This window comes from Denticeps clupeoides, chromosome 10 (assembly GCF_900700375.1).
Source record: "Denticeps clupeoides chromosome 10, fDenClu1.1, whole genome shotgun sequence".
In the NCBI taxonomy this organism is placed as follows: domain Eukaryota; kingdom Metazoa; phylum Chordata; class Actinopteri; order Clupeiformes; family Denticipitidae; genus Denticeps; species Denticeps clupeoides.
The window spans coordinates 13,451,969-13,472,498 of NC_041716.1; the positions used below are offsets into that span (position 1 = coordinate 13,451,969).

At 43.3% G+C, this 20,530-nt stretch overlaps 4 protein-coding genes across 4 annotated transcripts; 3 read left to right on the plus strand and 1 right to left on the minus strand.

Moving 5' to 3' along the window:
* Positions 1-11: 11 nt before the first annotated feature.
* On the plus strand, positions 12-1,835 carry hspb7 (heat shock protein family, member 7 (cardiovascular)). Its single transcript, XM_028994060.1, is given in 4 exon segments — positions 12-211; positions 213-309; positions 992-1,125; positions 1,215-1,835. Coding segments are annotated over 4 exon segments (477 nt in total). The 5' UTR covers positions 12-145; the 3' UTR covers positions 1,395-1,835.
* Positions 1,836-2,977: 1,142 nt separating this feature from the next.
* On the plus strand, positions 2,978-12,532 carry zbtb17 (zinc finger and BTB domain containing 17). The gene is made up of 15 exons (XM_028993680.1): positions 2,978-3,124; positions 4,575-4,810; positions 4,897-5,076; positions 5,208-5,531; positions 5,615-5,704; positions 6,163-6,377; positions 6,480-6,622; positions 8,108-8,408; positions 8,500-8,587; positions 9,276-9,392; positions 9,604-9,724; positions 9,815-9,945; positions 10,115-10,390; positions 10,768-10,857; positions 11,485-12,532. The coding sequence occupies exons 2-15, from the start codon at positions 4,606-4,608 to the stop codon at positions 11,829-11,831; spliced, it is 2,628 nt and encodes an 875-aa protein (XP_028849513.1). The 5' UTR covers positions 2,978-3,124; positions 4,575-4,605; the 3' UTR covers positions 11,832-12,532.
* Positions 12,533-13,554: 1,022 nt separating this feature from the next.
* On the plus strand, positions 13,555-17,265 carry ddost (dolichyl-diphosphooligosaccharide--protein glycosyltransferase subunit (non-catalytic)). The gene is made up of 11 exons (XM_028993338.1): positions 13,555-13,863; positions 14,254-14,364; positions 14,454-14,540; positions 14,627-14,730; positions 14,967-15,061; positions 15,152-15,245; positions 15,317-15,465; positions 15,545-15,692; positions 15,865-15,985; positions 16,088-16,194; positions 16,721-17,265. The coding sequence occupies exons 1-11, from the start codon at positions 13,608-13,610 to the stop codon at positions 16,868-16,870; spliced, it is 1,422 nt and encodes a 473-aa protein (XP_028849171.1). The 5' UTR covers positions 13,555-13,607; the 3' UTR covers positions 16,871-17,265.
* LOC114797984 (uncharacterized) lies at positions 14,974-20,162 on the minus strand. Its single transcript, XM_028993339.1, has 3 exons — positions 20,104-20,162; positions 19,127-19,298; positions 14,974-19,040 (listed from the first exon to the last, which is right to left on the minus strand). Exons 2-3 carry the CDS (start codon positions 19,296-19,298, stop codon positions 18,190-18,192), a joined length of 1,023 nt encoding a protein of 340 aa, XP_028849172.1. The 5' UTR covers positions 20,104-20,162; the 3' UTR covers positions 14,974-18,189.
* Between the last annotated feature and the right edge of the window lie 368 nt (positions 20,163-20,530).

The following is a 20,530-nucleotide window of genomic DNA, read 5'->3' on the forward strand; positions in this document are numbered from 1 at the left end:
GCCCCAGCCATGGATTTTCCCAGTTAAGCATCAGACAGAGACTGGGCTGCATAGACAGTTTGGGGACAAAGAGGGGGCTCGAGTGCCGTGTGACTGGGGGGTATAGAGGGGGTCCTGAGCTGCCATCGGTTTTTTTTAGACCTCTATGAGCATCGGCGGTTCCAGCAGACGGTTCCAGCAGACGTCCACCTCGGCCTCACCCTCCTCCTCTTCCTCCTCGAGCCCCCCACATGGAGAAGAGCCGGGGAATCTTCGCAGAGGATTTTGGCCCCTTCATGCGCCCGCGCGAGGACGCTCGGGGCTTTTCAAGTGAGTGAACATCCCTCTCTTTCCCAAGCGGCGGGTCAATGCAACTGACAGCTCTGTGTTTTAAGGGGGCTCCAGTGCGGATCGATGTCATCAATATCTGTCACACAATGTAAATGGCAAAAAGCCTCTTCAGCTCGACAGAGGACGGACCCTCTATGTTGACTTTTGTGTTATGTTTTGCTGATATGCAGGACATGGGCATCCATACGCACAACCCCGTTTCTGTCTGAAAGTGTGTTTATATCAGCGGGTTCTGGACTCGTCCTCTGTTTTATCTCATGGTGTTTTGACATCGAGAGCCAGGAAGCGATGGGAGGGCAGATCTTTCAGAGCTGTGGCATGACTTTGGGGGGTTTAAGTGGCTCGTGTGTGCGGGACAATATTCTGGCTTATGCCAGAGCTGTGACTTCACAGATGGAGAATGACTGAGGTGATGTCTGGGAGGAGACCTCTGGCTCTGTTGCTTGGTGACAATGACACACTCAGACAGGGAAGCAGATGAATGGGCTGCTGATGGACAAACGTACAAACTGTCAAGTGAATGTCATACTTTCTGTGCATTCATTTTAGTTTGAACAGAATTTTGGATGACTTCGAAATTCACATTGCATTTTAATAAAAAATAGATCCTGCGCTTATTTAAATATATTAAAAAGCTTGACAATGTTGCATGTTTTTCAAGGTCGGTCGGGATCACCAGGCAATATTAAGACCCTGGGTGACACATACCAGTTCACAGTAGATGTCTGTGATTTCTCCCCGGAAGATGTGATTGTCACCACCTCCAACAATCAGATCGAAGTTCGAGCGGAGAAGGCAAGTAGGCTGCAGAAATAAGATGGAACTTGTCCCTGAAGTTCCTTTCTTTCGAAGCCACATCCTCACCGCCGCTTTCTCCTTAACAGCTGGCCACAGACGGCACAGTGATGAACACCTTCACCCACAAGTGCCAACTACCTGAGGACATGGACCCCACGTCTGTGACGTCATCATTAGGGAGGGACGGGGCACTCACCATCACAGCGCGCAGACTCCCGTCCAAACTGGATCACGCTCAGACCTTCCGAACAGAGATCAAGATCTGAGCTGAGCTGAGGCTGTGTGCGCTCAGACACACACCACCACTGACTGCACTTTCTCCTGACATCACACGCTCCCTTTAATAGCCTCACGGTCACAGCTGCGTGTTCTTTCCGCTGCAGAGACCAGATCCTGCCAGAACCCTGTTCCCTGATCCCTCAGTTCTGAGCCTGCACCAAGGCAGGAATACAATCCAGACAAAACAGACACATAAATGGCCACACGCACACACACTAGACTCCATAACTGTGTCTGGCAGCTGAATGTTGCTCCCAAAGACAGTAGAAAGTTATAGGGAACAGTGGCCACACAATCCTAATCCTGAAAGACTGAAATTTTTGCCATGATCTTCAGAGTCTGTTTTAAGTCCACTTGACATGATATTGTGTGTTTTCAATTCTGCATGGATAAACTGATAAAATAAAACCGTCTGTTTAGAAAAAAGACTGCATGTGTGTGTATTATGCATACGGTGCTGGCATATTTCAGGCCAGTGACTCAGTGATCTGTTCTCTATCCGCTGTCGGTAAGTGGAGAACAGAACAAGCACAAGTGCTGAACCCCCGTGTGCTCAGAACACTATGTGCACTATAAATACCCCATGTTGTCATTATCAAAGGTTTTAAATAAATGATATAGTCTGTAGAGTAATATCAACCGTTTGAAGTAGCCCTGGCGGTTTGTCGATTTCTCATGGTCTAAAAATGTCCATTCCTTCTGGGTAATAATTATTCACACAAATGGGAGTAGAACCTGCAGGCTCCTTTCAAAAGCGCAAATTATCAGAAGTGCACCAAGTCAATAACAAAGTGCATCCTGAAGTTGAAATATCTGTATTATCTATAAAAAAATTAACTAAAACAAAAAATCCCATTATTGTCCTGGCTGACAAGGCAACATATTGCTTTTCTTAATCATCATTTATATTCTCTCCAGCTTTCATTAAAAAAAAGCTAGTGAAAAGATTTTGCACACACTCATGTTTTTAAGAAAATCTCCATCTAAACGTTTGATTTATTTCCACCACAGCTTAGGGATTCTAAAATTCTGAACATTTGGTGAATATTAAGTGAAACAATATTTGTCATATGGTTTAATTACAGAAAATTTTCTATATTTTCCCATTACCCAAAAATACTTACATTTACAGCATTTATCAGACGCCCTTATCCAGAGCGACTTGCAATCAGTAGTTACAGGGACATTCCCCCTGGAGACACTCAGGGTTAAGTGTTTTCTCAGGGACACAATGGTAGTAAGTGGGATTTGAACCTGGGACTTCTGGTTCATAGGCTCCTACCACCCACTACAACAGTAGTTGTTGTTTAATTATGTTGGTTCGTGTACAATAACACACTGAAGACAAAAAACACCCTTTGGCAGACATGCTGTATGCTGTTATTACAAAATATTTGTAAAACCAATTTGTTTGCAATAAAGTTGTCTGGCTTGCATTAAAAATCCTCGAAATCGCGTGCGAGCAGCGTAATACAAGCGCGCCACCTAGTGGATACGCGAGGCATCGGCGCTGGACAAGCTTTGCGCATGCGCAATCCCAAATCCACACCCGGCCACTATCAATCGATCAGAGAGCGGAAGATGGCGGCGCTTTGAGGCTGAGCACCTACATCGATCACCGAATAACTCGATTGAACGACCAAGCAAAGGCGCACGAGAAAACAATCCGCAACCGCGTCCTCGCACCGGTCGCAGGCTACGCGGCCACTATTCCGAGGTACGTCCGAGGCCTTTTTACTCTAACGCCGAAGCTGGTGGTTTGGAGAAGGACGACTCGTAAAGGACAAACAGACGCGGGCCGCCTCGCCCGGACCCGCCATGTTGTCGTGCAGGTCCAGGCACGCTGAATTAATCCCGGATAGGGAGCCAGGAGGGAGGAGGATGCATAATCAATCCGCTGCATCGTCAAACAAACGCGAGTTGGCGAAACGCGGGGCTGAGATGTTGTCCCTTTCAATGTCCCTCAGCCCCTCAACGCTGTTCTTCGTCCGAACTTCGCTACGTTAGTAACTTTTCCTAAAGCCGACTGCGTGGGGTGAACGTGGCGTTGGCTAGAAAAAGCGGCGCTCAAACGCCCTTATAGTAACAATAGCGTGAAAAATACAAACTATTAAAACACGAAGATTCAGTGGTTTTGGGGCCCATAATTCCCATGATTCATAAAGTGCCCCACCAGGTGTGTTAACCTAGCATATACAAAAAAAATGGGTCTTTGGTTCATAGGTGACTGTGTTACGCACTAGGCCCCTACCACCACACAAAAACTGGGGCCTTCACGTTTTTATGTATTTCTTGTACTATTAGATAAAATAAGGTGCTATGATTGCGACTGATGGATCTGAGCATTCCACCAAATGATTCATTGCTTTAATCAGTCCAAATTGCACTTGATTTCCTTAGGATCATGTTGATTTTGGAATAATGGTAGTAGCCTAGTGGGTAACACATTCCTATGAACCAGAAGACCCAAAGTCACAGGTTCAAACCCCACTTACTACCGTGTCCCCGAGCAAGACACTTCACCCTAAGTGTCTCCCTGTAACTACTGATCATACGTCACGTTGGATACGGGTGTCTAATAAGTTAAGTGAAGTGATTGTCACACGTGATACACAGCACACAGTGCACACAGTGAAATTTGTCCTCTGCATTTAACCCATCACCCTGAGTGAGTGGGCAGCCATGAATGGTGCCCGGGGAGCAGTGTGTGGGGACGGCGCTTTGCTCAGTGGCACCTCAGTGGTACCTTGGCAGATCGGGATTCTAACCAGCAACCTTCTGATTACGGGTCCGCTTCCTTAACCGCTAGGCCACCACTGCCCCGTGGCGTGAATATAAAACACTAGCACTGCTCCCGACCACATTTGAGGGGTAGTGGTGGCTTAGCAGGTAAGTAAGCCCCGAACCACTGATGTGCCACTGAGAAAGGTTCCGTCCCCACACACTGCTCCCCGGGCGACTGTCATGGCTGCCCACTGCTCACCAAGGGTGATGGTTAAAAGCAGAGGACACTGTTCATTGTGTCTCCGCGTGCTGTGCTGCAGTGTTTCACAATGACAATCGCTTCACTTCACCACTTCACATGCAAGATGCTGGCCTGCATACATATATCCTACATTTGAGCATACAGAAACCAAATTAACCTGAGCTGGTTCTTGTCCTCCCAGTTGAAAGGGTCTCCCAGACTGGATCGCCCAGATGGATTTCCCCTGGCACAGTGGAAAGGTCTTGGAACAGCTGAACCAACAGCGGCAGTTGGGGCTGCTGTGTGACTGCACCTTTGTGGTGGACGGGATCGACTTCAAGGCCCATAAGGCAGTCTTGGCTGCCTGCAGTGCATATTTTCGCACGCTGTTCCTGGATCAGAAGGATGTTGTGCATCTGGATATCAGCAATGCTGCAGGTGTTTGTTTGATGAATGTGAAATCTATTAACAGTAATATATATTTTATTGGGGGTATTTTATGGCATATTTGATTTTTTTCTCAGGTCTGGGTCAGGTGCTTGAGTTCATGTATACAGCTAAGCTGTGCTTGAGCCCCCAGAATGTGGAGGATGTCTCAGCTGTGGCGACGTTCCTGCAAATGCAGGAAATTGTCAATGCCTGCTCTGCTTATCAGTCTCTCAGTGCCTCTCCGACAGCCACAGTTGGAACAGACCTTTGTGCTTGTGAGTAAATCCGAGGATTTCTATGAATGTAGTTAAGTTGACCAGATTTAGATTGTTGTTGACTGTGTTCTTCATTATAATTATTACCTTTGTCCATCAATGGGCTTGTTTTACTTCTCAAATGTCATTAGACAAGGCAGAAGAAGGTCAGAGATCAGAGAGCAACCAGACCCCAGCTCCTCAGTCACAGCCTGAGGAGCCTAAGGGTGAGGAAGGTCCTTCGGTCGAAACTTGTGAGGATCAGCAGGCAGTGATCAGCATCGCTGACAGAGGGACCATTCAGCCACAGGCAGAAGCCACAGTGGCAACGGTGCCAAAAGTTGCTGATTCTGCTCCAGCCAAGAAAAGCAAGGCAGAGACCTCCATCACAACGCCAGACAATACGGAAGAAGACAGCGCAGCTAAAGACACAACAGAGTTTCAGGATGACCCATCAGATGCAGACTACACACCCAGTTAGTTTTTTTTTTCTCTTCCTGGTAATGAACCGCCATCTTTAAAAAAAAAAATAAAATAAGAACATGTATTTGTTGAGCAGAGGTTGCGTTCAAGTCTGGCGCGAGCAGGTCTCAGATCACCACCCGCAGAAGCAGGGCCAAAAGTGCTTCCAAACATGCTGTGATACAGGGTAAGCATATTATACAGCCATGCTTGTTTCTTTATTTAATATAAATAACTTTCACTGCTCAACTCCTTTTTCATTTAGAAAGCTGCCACTTATTACACGCTCCTGGAAAGAAACCGCTTCATATGCACAGTTTCTTATTCTGAAGCAGTATAATTAAAATAAAACAACAGGAAATTTCATAAAGATATACATTTTACACAATGACACCTTACCAAATGACATACAGTGGTTACATTTACATTTACAGCATTTATCAGACGCCCTTATCCAGAGCGACTTACAATCAGTAGTTACAGGGACAGTCCCCCTGGAGCAATTTAGGGTTAAGTGTCTTGCTCAGGGACACAATGGTAGTAAGTGGGATTCGAACCCGGGTCTTCTGGTTCATAGGCGAGTGTGTTACCCACTAGGCTACTACCACCCAAAGGACCTGGTTAAAATTAGCATTGTTCTCTCAGATGAAGGTACCAGTGAGTCAGCGGAACGAAAAATGGAGAGCACGACTGCAGAATCAGAGGAGGAAGGAGAAGCAGAGGATAACTCAAGTGAGGAAGATGAGGCTGACGAGGAGTTGGTGGCAGACAGTGAGAACGAGGGGAAGTCAGGGCGGGCTGGGGCAATCTCAGACCGCAGTGAGTCCAAAGCCTACAGCTCCGTCACCCACAAGTGTGAAGTGAGGAAATGCCGTACCTGTTCTAGTCAGCATTAGTCGTAACTGTCCAATGTAATTATTTTCTACCCAATCGTTCCCCTGTGTCTACATGTGCATGAACAGGACTGCGGGAAGAAGTTTACCCACACAGGAAACTTTAAGAGGCATATTCGTATCCACACCGGCGAGAAGCCCTTCAGCTGCAGAGACTGTCACAAGGCCTTCTCTGATCCAGCTGCTTGCAAGGCCCATGAGAAAACACACAGGTCTCTTTATATTCTTCTCTACTTTGCAGTATTTTTTGTTAGATTGTATAATATATAGAGGGTGTGCCATGTATAAAGTCACTGCATCTTGTACAAATACTCTGGGTGTACAGCAATATATTTAGAAGAATTAAAATGGTTTCACCCGGATAGTATAGGCTTGTAATGCTATAGTACTTGAAATTTAGTCGAACCAGTATTTGCTGATGCACCGGCTACTTAATTAGTCTGAAAAAGGCCGGTTTTATGAAGGGTATCCACTGAGGCTTAAAAAGTCTAAAATTGGGTTTTTAAAAATGAAGGCCTTAAATATCAATAAAAATGACTAGTAATCCTTAAATCCAGAGTTTAAATATCTTTAAAATATTGCAGACCTAATCCAAATTTTTACTTGTAACCTCTAAATAATTTGGCAAATTTCTAATTTGTGTTTTGCATTTTCGTGTATGAGATTGGAATTATCTTCGTATAATATCTAGCCTATAAATCTAGACTGCTAAGAGTGGGAGTTCTTCTTATAATAATAACATTCTCAGATTTTACTGAATCAGGAATAGACTAGTGAGGAGGGAAAAGTAAGTTCCTATATTATTATTTTTCTAAATCAAATTAAACAAGCCTTCAATCTCTGAGTAATCTCCTGTTTGCGGCGTGCTGCGTACTTCCGGGTCCAATAAGTGCAGAGCATGCACAGATGTGATTCACAAACCCAAGAAGCCCAAAATATCGCCCCTTGTGACCTTCTGCAGTACAGGTAATATCAGTCTGTTAACATTAACACAGGCTAGAAAATAACAAATTAATACATCAAATAATAATGAATTACTTAAGATAAAATACAATTAATATTGTCTTTTAGGAGTGAATCTGGCACCCAATGCAGGATGTTCAATTTGATAAAAAAAAGTCTTAATAAGTCTTAAATTGGGCTTCCTTAAACCAGCAGAGACCTTTTTTGTTGCTTATTTAGTTAGCGCAACTGTTTTCATTGAACAAAGATCACTGTTAAAGGGTTTTCTAAAAATCAATGACTCTTTTAAAATGACAAACTTTGATGTTACTACTCTAAATGTATTCAGATATTTCTTGTGACAGTAATGAAGACATTTTTAAATGACCCTAAACCTTTTAAATCATATAATAGTTACTGCCTTTTTGTGTTATTTATTGACCTGAAGTTATTCATAGCAGTTTTAAGCCCCTCAAGTATAAGAACAGGCAATCTGTACACTTAAATAAAACCCATAATCGGCATTAATTTTTCTGTTCTTGACACTGTGTTTATGATTTCACTTGTTATATGTAGTATGCAGCAATATTGTGGAAATGGCATGTTTTATATACATCACTCCTTATGAATTCTGCATTTTCTTTATGCACTCCGCTTACGAACACTCTTGTCTTTTGTGTTGTACTTGAACTGCCTTGTCAGCTACAATGTGGTTTTCTGGTTTATATTATAAAAACTCCACTTCACGCCTCCAGCCCACTGAAACCATACTGCTGCTCCTCATGTGGAAAGAGCTACCGGCAGATCAGCCTCCTGAACCTGCACCGAAAACGGCATACGGGTGAAGCGTGCTACAGCTGCGAGGACTGTGGCAGACTCTTCACCACCTCCGGCAACCTCAAACGTCACCAGCTGGTGCACAGTGGCGAGAAACCGTACCATTGTGACTACTGTGAACGGGCCTTTTCTGACCCCACTGCCAAAATGCGGCACCTGGAGACCCATGACACGGACAAGGGGCACAAGTGTCCCCATTGTGACAAGAAATTCAACCAGGTCAGCTCACAGGAGTGGTATGGTGGTTAGAAATGCTACGTCCGAGACTGAATAGGTTAACTGTGTTTGTTCTGTCCTATCCCCACTGCAGCTGGGAAACCTTAAGGCTCATCTGAAGATACACATCACAGACGGACCACTGAAGTGCAAAGAGTGTGGAAAACAGTTCACCACCTCAGGTGAGAACATGGACCTACCTCAGGAGCTTTAGGTTGTGAGAACTGTGTGTATGTGCGGTGGGAGCTTCTAAATTGCACATACAGTACTGGCCAAAAGTTTGGACACACGTTCTCATTCAATGTGTTTTCTTTATTCTCATGACCATTTACATTGGTAGATTCTCACTGAAGGCATCAAAACTATGAATGAACACATGTGGAGTTATGTACTTAACAAAAAAAGGTGAAATAACTGAAAACATATTTTATTTTCTAGTCTCTTCAAAATAACCGCCCTTTGCTCTGATTACTGCTTTGCACACTCTTGGCATTCTCTCCATGAACTTCAAGAGGTCGTCACCTGAAATGGTTCTCCAACAGTCTTGAAGGAGTTCCCAGAGGTGTTTAGCACTTGTTGGCCCCTTTGCCTTCACTCTGCGGTCAAGCTCACCCCAAACCATCTGGACTGGGTTCAGGTCCGGTGACTGTGGAGGCCAGGTCTCCACTTTTTGTTAAGTACATAACTCCTCATGTGTTCATTCATAGTTTTGATGCCTTCAGTGAGAATCTACCAATGTGAATGGTCATGAAAATAAAGAAAACACATTGAATGAGAAGGTGTCCAAACTTTTGGCCTGTACTGTACCTGAGAAAAAAGCATAGTGATGTTCAGTTATGTATATATGTACGTATGTGCGTGTATACGTAGGTAACCTGAAGAGGCACCTGCGTGTGCACAGTGGGGAGAAGCCGTATGTGTGTATGCACTGCCAGAGAGCATTCGCTGACCCCGGAGCTCTGCAGAGACACGTTCGCATCCACACAGGTACAAACACTTAAATTAAACTGTTATTTTTTATTATTTGAAGTAAAATGTAAACAAGTACAACACATTTGGAAAAAAATATATAATCCTCATTATGACACTGATGAAAGTCACATAGAAATACAAATGGTAGACAGTGCAGGAAAAATATATTGTAACAGCAATTGGTATACCTTTATTTATTTATCTTGTTAATGCTGTTTGTGTGCAGGCGAGAAGCCCTGCCTCTGTCTCATCTGTGGGAAGGGTTTTGCCCAGGCCAGCTCCCTCATTGCCCATGTGCGCCAGCACACAGGCGAGAAGCCATATGTGTGCGACCGCTGTGGAAAAAGGTACGTTGTTTGGTTCACTTCTCTTATTTCTCTAGATAAGTTACTGCCACTTTTTTGACCCTGATGGTACCAGCTCTTCATTTCGTACAGGTTTGTGCAGTCCAGCCAGTTGGCCAATCATATCCGTCATCACGACAACATCCGACCACATAAATGTCACGTCTGCAACAAAGCTTTTGTAAACGTTGGGGATCTCTCCAAGCACATCATCATCCATACAGGTAGAGTACATGTGTATTACTGTGGTCATTCACTTGGAATCTGCATGTCGTCACAGTAATTTATTTCTTGTCTAACATCCTTGCAACGTTTTCAAACTTTTCTAGGTTATGAAGTATGACTAATCGAATAATTTGACATTTTAATTCTTCATCTGTTTTTTCTGAACAGGGGAGAAACCCTTCCTCTGTGATAAGTGCGGCCGAGGCTTTAACCGCGTGGACAACCTGCGCTCTCATGTCAAGACCGTCCATCAGGGGAAGGCTGGGATGAAGCGGCTTGTGGTGGCTGATGACGATGGGGAAGGAGATGAGCAGATGCACCCCACCTCCACTTCTGCTTCTGAAATGGATGACAATGAGATCAACATTGTCACAGTTACCACAGATGATATTATGACCTTGGCCACTGAAGCACTAGCAGCTAGTGCTGTTGCACAGTTAACAGGTAAGAAATATTCTGTATGTAAACTTGAGACATAAAGCTGTAATCTATGGGATATAATGTTTAGAGCCATCTCTAAATATCTCTAAATATATGTTTTAGAGGCATCTCAATTAAGCATATTACTTTTTATCACTTGTAATACAATGTATTCCTTTATCAATCAACTAAAAATAGGGGTGTGGCTATAAAATATTTTACTATGCTTTTAGAAGCATCCAAAACAAGAACTAACACTTTTATGCTGCTAGTCAGTTTGGTTAAGTGTAAAGATGGTAGAAATAGCATCAGTGATGTTACAACGATTGTCTGGATTGTTGGTTCATGACATTGTTATTGTCTCTGTTCTGACTGCGTCTGAAATCTCCTCCCATCCACAGTGGTGCCAGTTTCAGCATCAGTAACAGCCGATGAGACAGAGGCTCTGAAGGCAGAGATCACCAAAGCGGTGGAGAAGGTGCAAGAGGCAGGTGAGTGGAGGACAAATCCTTACCTTGATTCAACACATAGACCACTGCTTGGCCTCTTTAAAGTATAGAGATTTGGTGCAAAGAGTTAAATAAAGCTGTACCTAATCAGCTGCTGGATGCAATAAGCATTAGGCACCGCTGTCCCATTATCCCTCATTAGTCAATGGCTATATTCATTGGGCACCCCTATACCAATATACTTTTCCCCTTTTGACCGATGAACTGACATAAATTGTTTAGGTGCATAAACATTCACATTACATTGATGCTGCATAGCGATTTTAACGCATCAGTGTAACTACTCTTGTGATCAAAAGTAATGTAGGACTAGAAAATAAAGCTGGGTGGTAGTAGCCTAGTGGGTAACACACTCGCCTATGAACCAGAAGACCCAGGTTCAAATCCCGCTTACTACCATTGTGTCCTTGAGCAAGACACTTGTAAGTCGCTCTGGATAAGGGCATCTGATAAATTCTGTAAATGTAAATGTAAAATGTCTAATGACAAAAGCTTTATCAAGGTCTGTACTAATGCCCAGTGTACCTACAGGGAAGGTGTTTGTCTGTGTGAAATACGTGGTGTTAATTTAATCAGTCACATTATAATCGGTTCTCCTGCCCTGTTCAGACCCCAACACTCAAATCCTGTACGCTTGTGACTCCTGTGGTGAGAAGTTTTTGGATGCCACATCGCTGGCGCAGCACGTGCGCATGCATACAGCTCAGGCACTCGTCATGTTCCAGGCCGACTCTGACTTCTACCAGCAGTATGCTGCCGCTGGTGACTCCACATGGCAGGCCACAGAGCAGGTCATCCAGGGAGGAGAGCTTCTCTTCCGCCCTAGGGAGGGTGAAGACGACGCAGGGGAAGGCACTCCAGCAGGCGGGCACCAGGCTGATGATAAAGAAGAAGTACTGATTGCTACAACTGCAGTAGGAGAGGACAGCGAGATGAAGACTGACGGTCGGAGTTAACCCTTTATGTGATTGCCGTAAGAGGTGAAAGCGCTGCCTGTATAGAGTCTGGGTTCAGTGTAGGATGCTTGTGCCTAATGGCAGACTTAAATGTACTAAATTCTGATATGGGTTGACTTATGATATTTTTAAACTCCTTAACCATAAGGAAACCAGACTGTCTATCAAGTTAATATACAATTTGTTGTATTTGATGAATGGAAAATAATATTTTTGTGAACTGTTTCCTATAAACAGCAATAGTGTGTGGAATATTAATATTGTACAGCGTAACATGCTTCTGAGTTTATTATTAAAAGGAAATATTGACACACCACAATCAGCTTGCCAAACATCCAATTAATTTTTTAACAAAGTGTTGAGGCTCTTGTAGCAGTTTGTGATGCTGTTTCACCTATACACGACGGTGAAAACATGTGCACTACGAATTACAATGGTACATTATTTTTGTTGATATGAACAGCAAATATCAGTAATCAATATAATTACAATATAATTAAGCCTCCATGTGAAAAAATCCTACTTAAGCAGTAGGATTCTTAAACCATGGTAACCAGGGTCTGGGTACTGCTTCAGTATGAAGACACTCTTTTGTGAGAGTTGTATGTCAATCTTGGGTTTGAATTTGAGGTCAACAGCATTCTACAGTCTGTTCAGCCTATATGCATTGTCAATTGTAAAAATAAAAAAGTACTAAATAACTTCTATGTGTTATTAGTGCAAGATATTACAAGTCTGTAACTATTGTCATATTTAAAGAATACTGGATGGTTCATACAAAGACTTTAAACTATTGATAATTTTATCATAAATCCCTTATCTATTTAACCCTTGTTAACCCTTGTTGTTCCTCAGTACTATAGTCAAGTACTCTTCATGTCCAAAAATGTACATGCCTCAAATCCTCATAGATAAATATTTTGTGCCCCATAATGATCCATGATGGAGGCCTCAAGTTGACTAATTGATTTAGATAAGAAAGAAAGAATTTCAGAAAGAAATCTTGATATGGATTTTATGGCAGATTTTATGCATGTACATGAAGAGTGTGAGGGGGTGCAAAAAGATACTAATGCAATCAAACAAGTTTTTTGTTGATCTTGACATCCAAAACTCAAATCACCAGCTTGGCCTCATCCCCCTACTATTCAATATATAGAAAAAATTGCTTTTTGTGTGGTTTTTATTTATAAATAATCAATTATTCAATTGGTTAAAATTCTGAAAACTACTGAATATTTGATCATTCTGATCATTTGACACTACGCAAAAAAACTAATGCAATAAATCAATTTTGTTGTTGGTCTTTGACATGTCAGACTCTAATTACCCCACTGTCTGATCCCCAACTATTTAATATATGGAAAAGAACTGGCTTTTTATGGATTTTGAAAATAAATAATCAATAATACAAATGATTCACCTGGCATTTAAGGGGTTAAATTATTGAATATTTGATCATTTTTGTAAAGGACTCAAGTTGACCAAGTGATTTATAAAGAAAATCAGAAAAAAAAGCATATTGATGTATGAGGATTTTACGGCAGATTTTGTGTGTGTGCATTTTTGTGCATGCCACAAGCGCTAACACAGCCAGAATGATCGCCAAATAAAAATGATGAAAAACATTTTTACAAAAAAGGACGAATATTTCACAGCGTCTGCGAATGTGCTGTGCCGTGTGTCCCGTGAAGGCCATTTTGCGAGCCGTGATTGGCTGAATCTTGAGGCCAAAGGTCACCCGGCCGCGAGCGCTGACGTAGCCTACACGGAACAATGGCGGCCGAGGAAGCGTCAGCGCGGCTCCGCAGCGGCGGCGTCCCATCTGCACAGACCCGGGGGAGTCGCGGCGATAGCATGGCGCCGGCCGGAGCGGACCGTCGTGGAAGTAAACGCGGCGTCTGGTTCCTCTTCTCCGTCCTGTGCGCCTGCTGCCTGGCGGACGTGGCGCGGGGAGACGGGAAGACGCTCGTTCTCCTGGACAACCCGAACATCAAGGACACCCATTCCATGTTCTTCCGCAGCCTGGCGGGTGAGTGCTCCTCTGCGGCCCCTTAAACGCTTTTTCCATGCGGCAGCTGTAGTTTTATTTCACTTAAAGTGACTAGCCGTGCAGCTAGCCGTCACGTCCATTCATTCATTCCGCGCTTCCGCGTAGTAGCCTAGTGGGTAACGCACTCGCTTATGAACCAGAAGACCCAGGTTCAAGTCCCACTTACTACCATTGTGTCCCCGAGCAAGACACTTAACCCAGAGTGTCTCCAGGGGGGACTGTCCCTGTAACTACTGATTGTAAGTCGCTCTGGATAAGGGCGTCTGATAAATGCCGTAAATGCTTCCGGCTGGTGATGTTAAACTTACTCCTGCGCTGTGTGGTAGGTTGTGCAAGGATGCTGATCTTTTTGCATGCATGCGTTCGCAGATCGCGGCTTCGACCTGACGTTCAAGACCGCTGACGACCCCAGCCTGTCTCTGATCAAGTACGGCCAGTTTCTGTACGACCACCTCATCATCTTCTCCCCGTCTGTAGAAGGTGAGGGCGCGGTGCCTCGGGTGTCCCATCAGCTAGGGCCAAAATAAATCGTCCGCTCTGCTTTAAGACCTGTCGTTTCCCCCCTTCAGACTTTGGTGGCAACATCAACGTGGAGACCATCACAGCCTTTATTGACGGCGGCGGAAACGTACTTGTCGCTGCAAGTTCGGACATCGGTGAGTGTAAAAGGGAGTGTAAAGCGAAGTGTAAGGCGCGGGGTGGTCTGCTTACAGCAGGTTCCTTCATCCCCTCTGCTGTCCAGGTGACCCGCTGAGGGAGCTGGGCAGCGAATGTGGAATTGAATTTGACGAGGAGAAGACTGCTGTCATTGATCATCATAACTATGATGTTTCAGACCCTGGTGAGGTAAGAATTGACTCAGTTTATTATTGTAGCTTTTGAGCGTTCATTAACAGTTGCAAGCTTTGCATTTAAGAACGAAGTTTATTGAACAGTATACAGACACCAACATATTACAAAGCAGATATGATGCATTTAGTTGATGCATTTTAGGAGAAAAGTGCCTGGCATTACTGATAGTTCTCAAGGTTACGTCTCCACGGAATCCAACTTTAAAGGCTCGTAACTTCCTGTTCTTGCAGCACACGCTTATTGTAGCCGATCCAGAGAACCTCCTAAAAGCTCCAACCATTGTTGGCAAGCCCACAGACAAGCCCATCCTGTTCAAGGGCGTGGGGTGAGTTTATTTATTTTTTAAGTAAATAGAGAAGCTCATTGTGAGCAACATAGCGCAGTTAAATAATGCCAGAGGACTGACTTCATCTAGCATGGTGGCTGACCCTGAGAACCCTCTGGTCCTGGACATTCTGACTGGTTCGTCCACTTCCTACTCGTTCTTCCCCGATCAACCCATCAAGCAGGTACCGTGTCTCAAGCCCCTTTCTGGCCTCTTTGCCACTCAGCGCTCTTAATGCATGCGTCTGCACCCTAGTATCCACATGCTGTTGGGAAGAACACCCTCCTGATCGCAGGCCTGCAGGCCAGGAACAACGCCCGGGTCGTCTTTAGCGGCTCACTTCACTTCTTCAGCGACGCCTTCTTCAATGCTCCTGTCCAGAAGGCCCTTCCTGGATCTAAAAGGTAGCCTTACCGTCATGCTGACTGCTTCCTGTTGTTTTACAAAGTTATTACCTCTTTAATATCCTCATTACTTCTAAAGGTACGAGCAGCCTGGCAACAGGGATCTGGCTGAAGCTCTGTCCCGCTGGGTGTTTAAAGAGGCCGGAGTTCTCAGGGTTGGTGCTGTTGCCCATCATCCTGTTGGTGAAAGCACTCCTCCTGCTGCCTACACCATAACGGATCTTGTGGTGCGTGCAATAAAGTCGATGTTAAAGTGATAATCATCATTAGTAATAACTGTAATCATTGTGTGTTTTTTAAGGTAAGTGGGAGTAATACATACATGTAAATGATGTACTGATCATCATGCAATATTGCTCGGTCAATAATTATAGAACACTGTTAAACGTTGCCATGTAGGAGTACAGCATTGTGATCGAGATGCTTTCTGAGGGTCGTTGGGTGCCATTTGACGGTGATGACATTCAGCTGGAGTTTGTGAGGATTGACCCCTTTGTCAGGACGTACCTCAAGAAAAATGGTATCACTGTCAAATATGTTTCCTTGCTTTTTGTTCATTTCCCCAAACTTCACCTCTGTCTTTATTTGAAGTCCTTGTTGCGATGCTCTCATTGTCGATCAGGTGGGAAGTACAGCATCCAGTTCAAATTGCCAGATGTATACGGAGTGTTCCAGTTTAAAGTTGATTACAACAGGCTGGGCTACACACACTTATACTCCTCTACCCAGGTACGTGTGATGGAGCACGTAACGCGTTCAACCCACCTACATTAAACAGAAAAGGCTTTATTCACATTCAGGGCCACAATCATACTTCTCATAGTAAGATAAGAAATTCATTCTGCTCTTTAAAAATGCCAGATTTTGCATTTCCTCCCTTATACTGGGTGGTAGTAGCCTAGTGGGTAACACTCACCTATGAACCAGAAGACCCAGGTTCAAATCCCACCCTGAGCAAGACATTTAACCCTAAATTGCTCCAGGGGGACTGTCCCTGTAACTACTGATTGTAAGTCGCTCTGATTAAGGGCGTCTGATAAATGCTGTAAATGTAAACTGTATGTTACAATTACAAATACAATTTGTTGCATTGTAACAATTTTTTGGGGTTAATTGCACCTGACATGAGACAACTTTCATTTTCTGCTGAGCTTCTGCTGATATGATTGTGTCCAGTTTGTTCAAATAACAAAAATTCTGAACGCATCAAATTGCATCTACTAGAGTGAGACGGTTTTTATGTTGTATGTTTCAGGTGTCGGTCCGCCCGTTGCAGCACACCCAGTACGAGCGTTTCATCCCTTCTGCATACCCATACTACGCCAGTGTCTTCTCCATGATGGCGGGACTCTTTGTCTTTAGTGTCGTATTCCTCCATATGAAAGAAAAGGAGAAGTCAGATTAGACATGGAGAAGACATGACAGAGGAGGAGGGATAAAACAAAGGCCGCCAAGGAGAAGGACTGAGATTATGGGGAAGCTCTGGGCTGACTTGCAGGTTTATGGGGAATTAATAATCAAAAGCAGAGATTGACAGTGGTGGCACTAATGGATCTTCACACTGTAAAAGCACTTCAGTCTCACATTCCTTCTTTTGGTTTAAAACTTTGCAGCTGTACAGATTTTGGGGACATTGTGAAGTGGCTTGTATACACAGGGGCAAGAAGGACATAAGGACAAAATGCTAACGCATTGAGGAATTTTGGTTCCTTTTTGCAAATGATGGGGGATTCAGACATTTTCATGTTTGTACAAAAGTCTTGAAAAATTCAAATAAATGTTGCTTTTTGTTCCACCCTGTTTGTGTCTAAATTGTGTGTGTGCATTACTCATACTGAAACATTTACGTTCATGGCATTTGGCAGATGCCCTAATCCAGAGTGACATACTTACAATAATTATTCAGTTCTGGTTCACTGGGACTCAAACCATGAATACAATAATTTTATCTCTATTCACTCTCACATAGACTGACTTGTAACTTTCTTATAGTCTGATTTAAGTATTCTCATAAGAGGAAGGGCTTAATCTGCCATTTGAAAATACTCAGCAACTGCTGTTCTGACTTCGAGGGGAAGTTCATTCCACCATCGAGGGGCCAAGACAGAGAAGATTCTATATGGGTGCCTTTCTCATACCCTGAGAGCAGTACTGACAGTGTGAGGTGCAGTGCGAGGTATAATACGGTCTCTGAGGTAGGATGGCGCTAACCCACATTTGGCTTTGTAGGCCAGGGTCAGTATTTTGGATCTGGGATCTGGCTACTGGGAGCCAGTGGAGGGAGAGTAGCAGTGGGGTGATGTGGCAGAATTTGGGAAGGTTGAAAGCCAGTTGTGCTGCTGCGTTCTGTATTAGTTGTAGAGGCCTGAAACAAATATGAAACATGGACCAAGGCAATCTAGAATTAAAGCTCTACACAATGAAAACCGACAGCTGCAGGTGATGTGAGACGTAAGCCCATTCAGTTTAGCACTATAAGAAATTTACTTTCAGGCATTTATCATTTGCAATTCACCCAATGAAAAACGGTTGTAATTGAATAATAATTAAATAAAATATATTTTAAAATGTAAAACTAACATGTAGCAATTTCTCCCCTCTCTTATTTAGTCAATACAGTGCCAGGTTCTTACAAAAGCCTTAGACACATTAAAATATTCATAGAATTAACTAAAAAATAAAAATGTGATACTCTATAACAGTCTAATTCTATGATCACAAATATTACAATGTTAAGTTACAAAACGCTTTAGAGTAGCTACATAATATAACAATGGAAGCTGGGGGAGGCACTATATCTTCAGACAGCGATTCAGGAGATGTTTTATCCGGCGACTGTGGGACTGGAAAAAGTTGACTTTCTCCTGGGATTTCTGGCTTGCTCTTGTTAGGTGTTCCTGAGATCCGTTCAGAACCTTGAAGCTTCCTCTTGATGGGCAGGGACCTGAATTGTTTAGAATCTTCTGGCTCCATTTTAATGGGTTTGGTAAGGATTTCTTGGCACTTCACTGGCTCTGTCTTGATCGAACAGAGTGGGAAAAGTTCAAAATGCTCTGGCTCCACCTCCAATGGTTTGAGTTGAATTGTTTTTTCAGGCTCTGTCTTGATTTGTGCCACTTTGTTCTGCTTGGAATCTTCTGATGCCACCTTGATGGATGGGAACTCAAACTGTTCTGAATCTTCTGGCTCCATCTTGAAGGGTATCACATGAACGTATTCTGAGGCTCCTGGCTCCGTCTTTAAGGCTGCAAAAGGAAAGGATTCGGAATTGTTTGGATGCGTGTTGACACGTGGCTGCGCCTTCAGAGACAGACTCTGAATTTGTTTGGGATCGACGGGTGCCACTATCTTAAATGGTGGGATTGGGGTCTCAGTTGTGTCGTCTGAGGATTGCACTGTTGAAACGTTGGGTTCTGGCACTGAGGATGAGGCTGATGATGAGGCCGAGGAGGTGCTCTTGCATGAGAGTAAATGACTGACAAATACATCTCTCCGCACAAATGTCATTGAGCAGATGGGGCAATGATGATGCCCTTCTTTTCTGCAGTCAAGCTTGCATTTGTTTATTATGAATTCTGAAAATTAACACAAAGTTGCAATGTAAATGTTGTACAATGAAAAATTCTAACAAAACCATTAATCCCATTTAAAATGTACCTACCATTGAAAAAAATACCATTTCTTAAGTGTACAGTTTCGTGTATCCTTGCCCGTGCAAAAGATGCCGTTTTAAATTTTGTCACCGGACATTGAGGACAGTGATAATTTGAGCAACACGTTGAACATCGCCTTATTGTAGGAAGATCGTTTATTTTCCAAATTGACGCGTGCATCTGTGGACAATATGACAAACAAACTGTAAGAAATTATTCAAGCTATGAATACGATATTTTAGACATGAAATGCATAAACCTTTTTAAGTCAGTGAGTTGATGTATAATAATACAGTTCCATGTTAATATGTTCCAGCTGGGAATATCATAGTAAATCTTTACCAATGACACCAAACTGTAATGAAAAGCGTCGTCTCAACAGGCAACAGGCACTCCCCAAGACCCCGTACGTCCATGCAAGCTTCATATGTTTTGGTGTGTGTACGCAGTGCGTGTTTTGCTAAGCGAAAATGGCATGAACAGATGTCTGGACATTTCAAAGCAGTATATGCCTAGAAGGGTAATTTCTATGTTTAAGTCACATGAATTTGTATTGGTGATTAAACCTCTCTTGAACCTTCAATAAGGCACGTTGAAAGCTAAGACAAATATTAAGACTCCACATAGAACTCCTATAAATCAGCAGTAAACTTCTAGTCACTACTCACTACTGTATCTCCAGAAAAAGATACTGCTCACAAATCCAACAGCACATTATAAAATCTATTCATATTTATGTCCATAGTTTGATTATTCCCTAAAATATGTGATTGTGAAGTAAACCTGAACAAAATTATGTCTGAAGCCTCTGTGTAAGCGAAATGCCAACAACAGCCCCATTGGCAAACAGCACGTTTATCCGACAGATGGAAAGCCTCACAGTCTAATTAAAACATCCACATCACAAGAGATGCGGTGATTTCCTCGTACATGAAAACCCGAAAATGCCTCATTTTTCACCAAAGAATCCGGACAATGGCCTTACCTTGACCGGAGCGTAGCAATGTATGTACAGAGTCGCGCCAAAATAATCGTGTACCGGTGTTTGTGACGTCACTATCCGCGACACATTGAAGTTCCGGACACACTACGGATACAGGGCGTGGCTGAGAGTTCCCCAAATTTGATTGGTTCCTCGGATTTGATTGATCCTTGTCTCCCTCTTACATTTGCGATCTGGCTGGGATTTGGCTTTGAGATAAAAACCTAAAAAAAAACATTATAGCCGCTTACTTCCCCAAAATACATCTGGTTGACGAATTACGAAACTTGAAAAAAAGAAATGTTAATCCGCTGTGTTTGATTTCATGTGCACTCATTTTAAATAACTGATCTCACTGTATTATGGTGCGCGTCACGTGAACAAAAACGGAAGTGAACACGATTTTATTTATTTATTTATTTATTTTTTT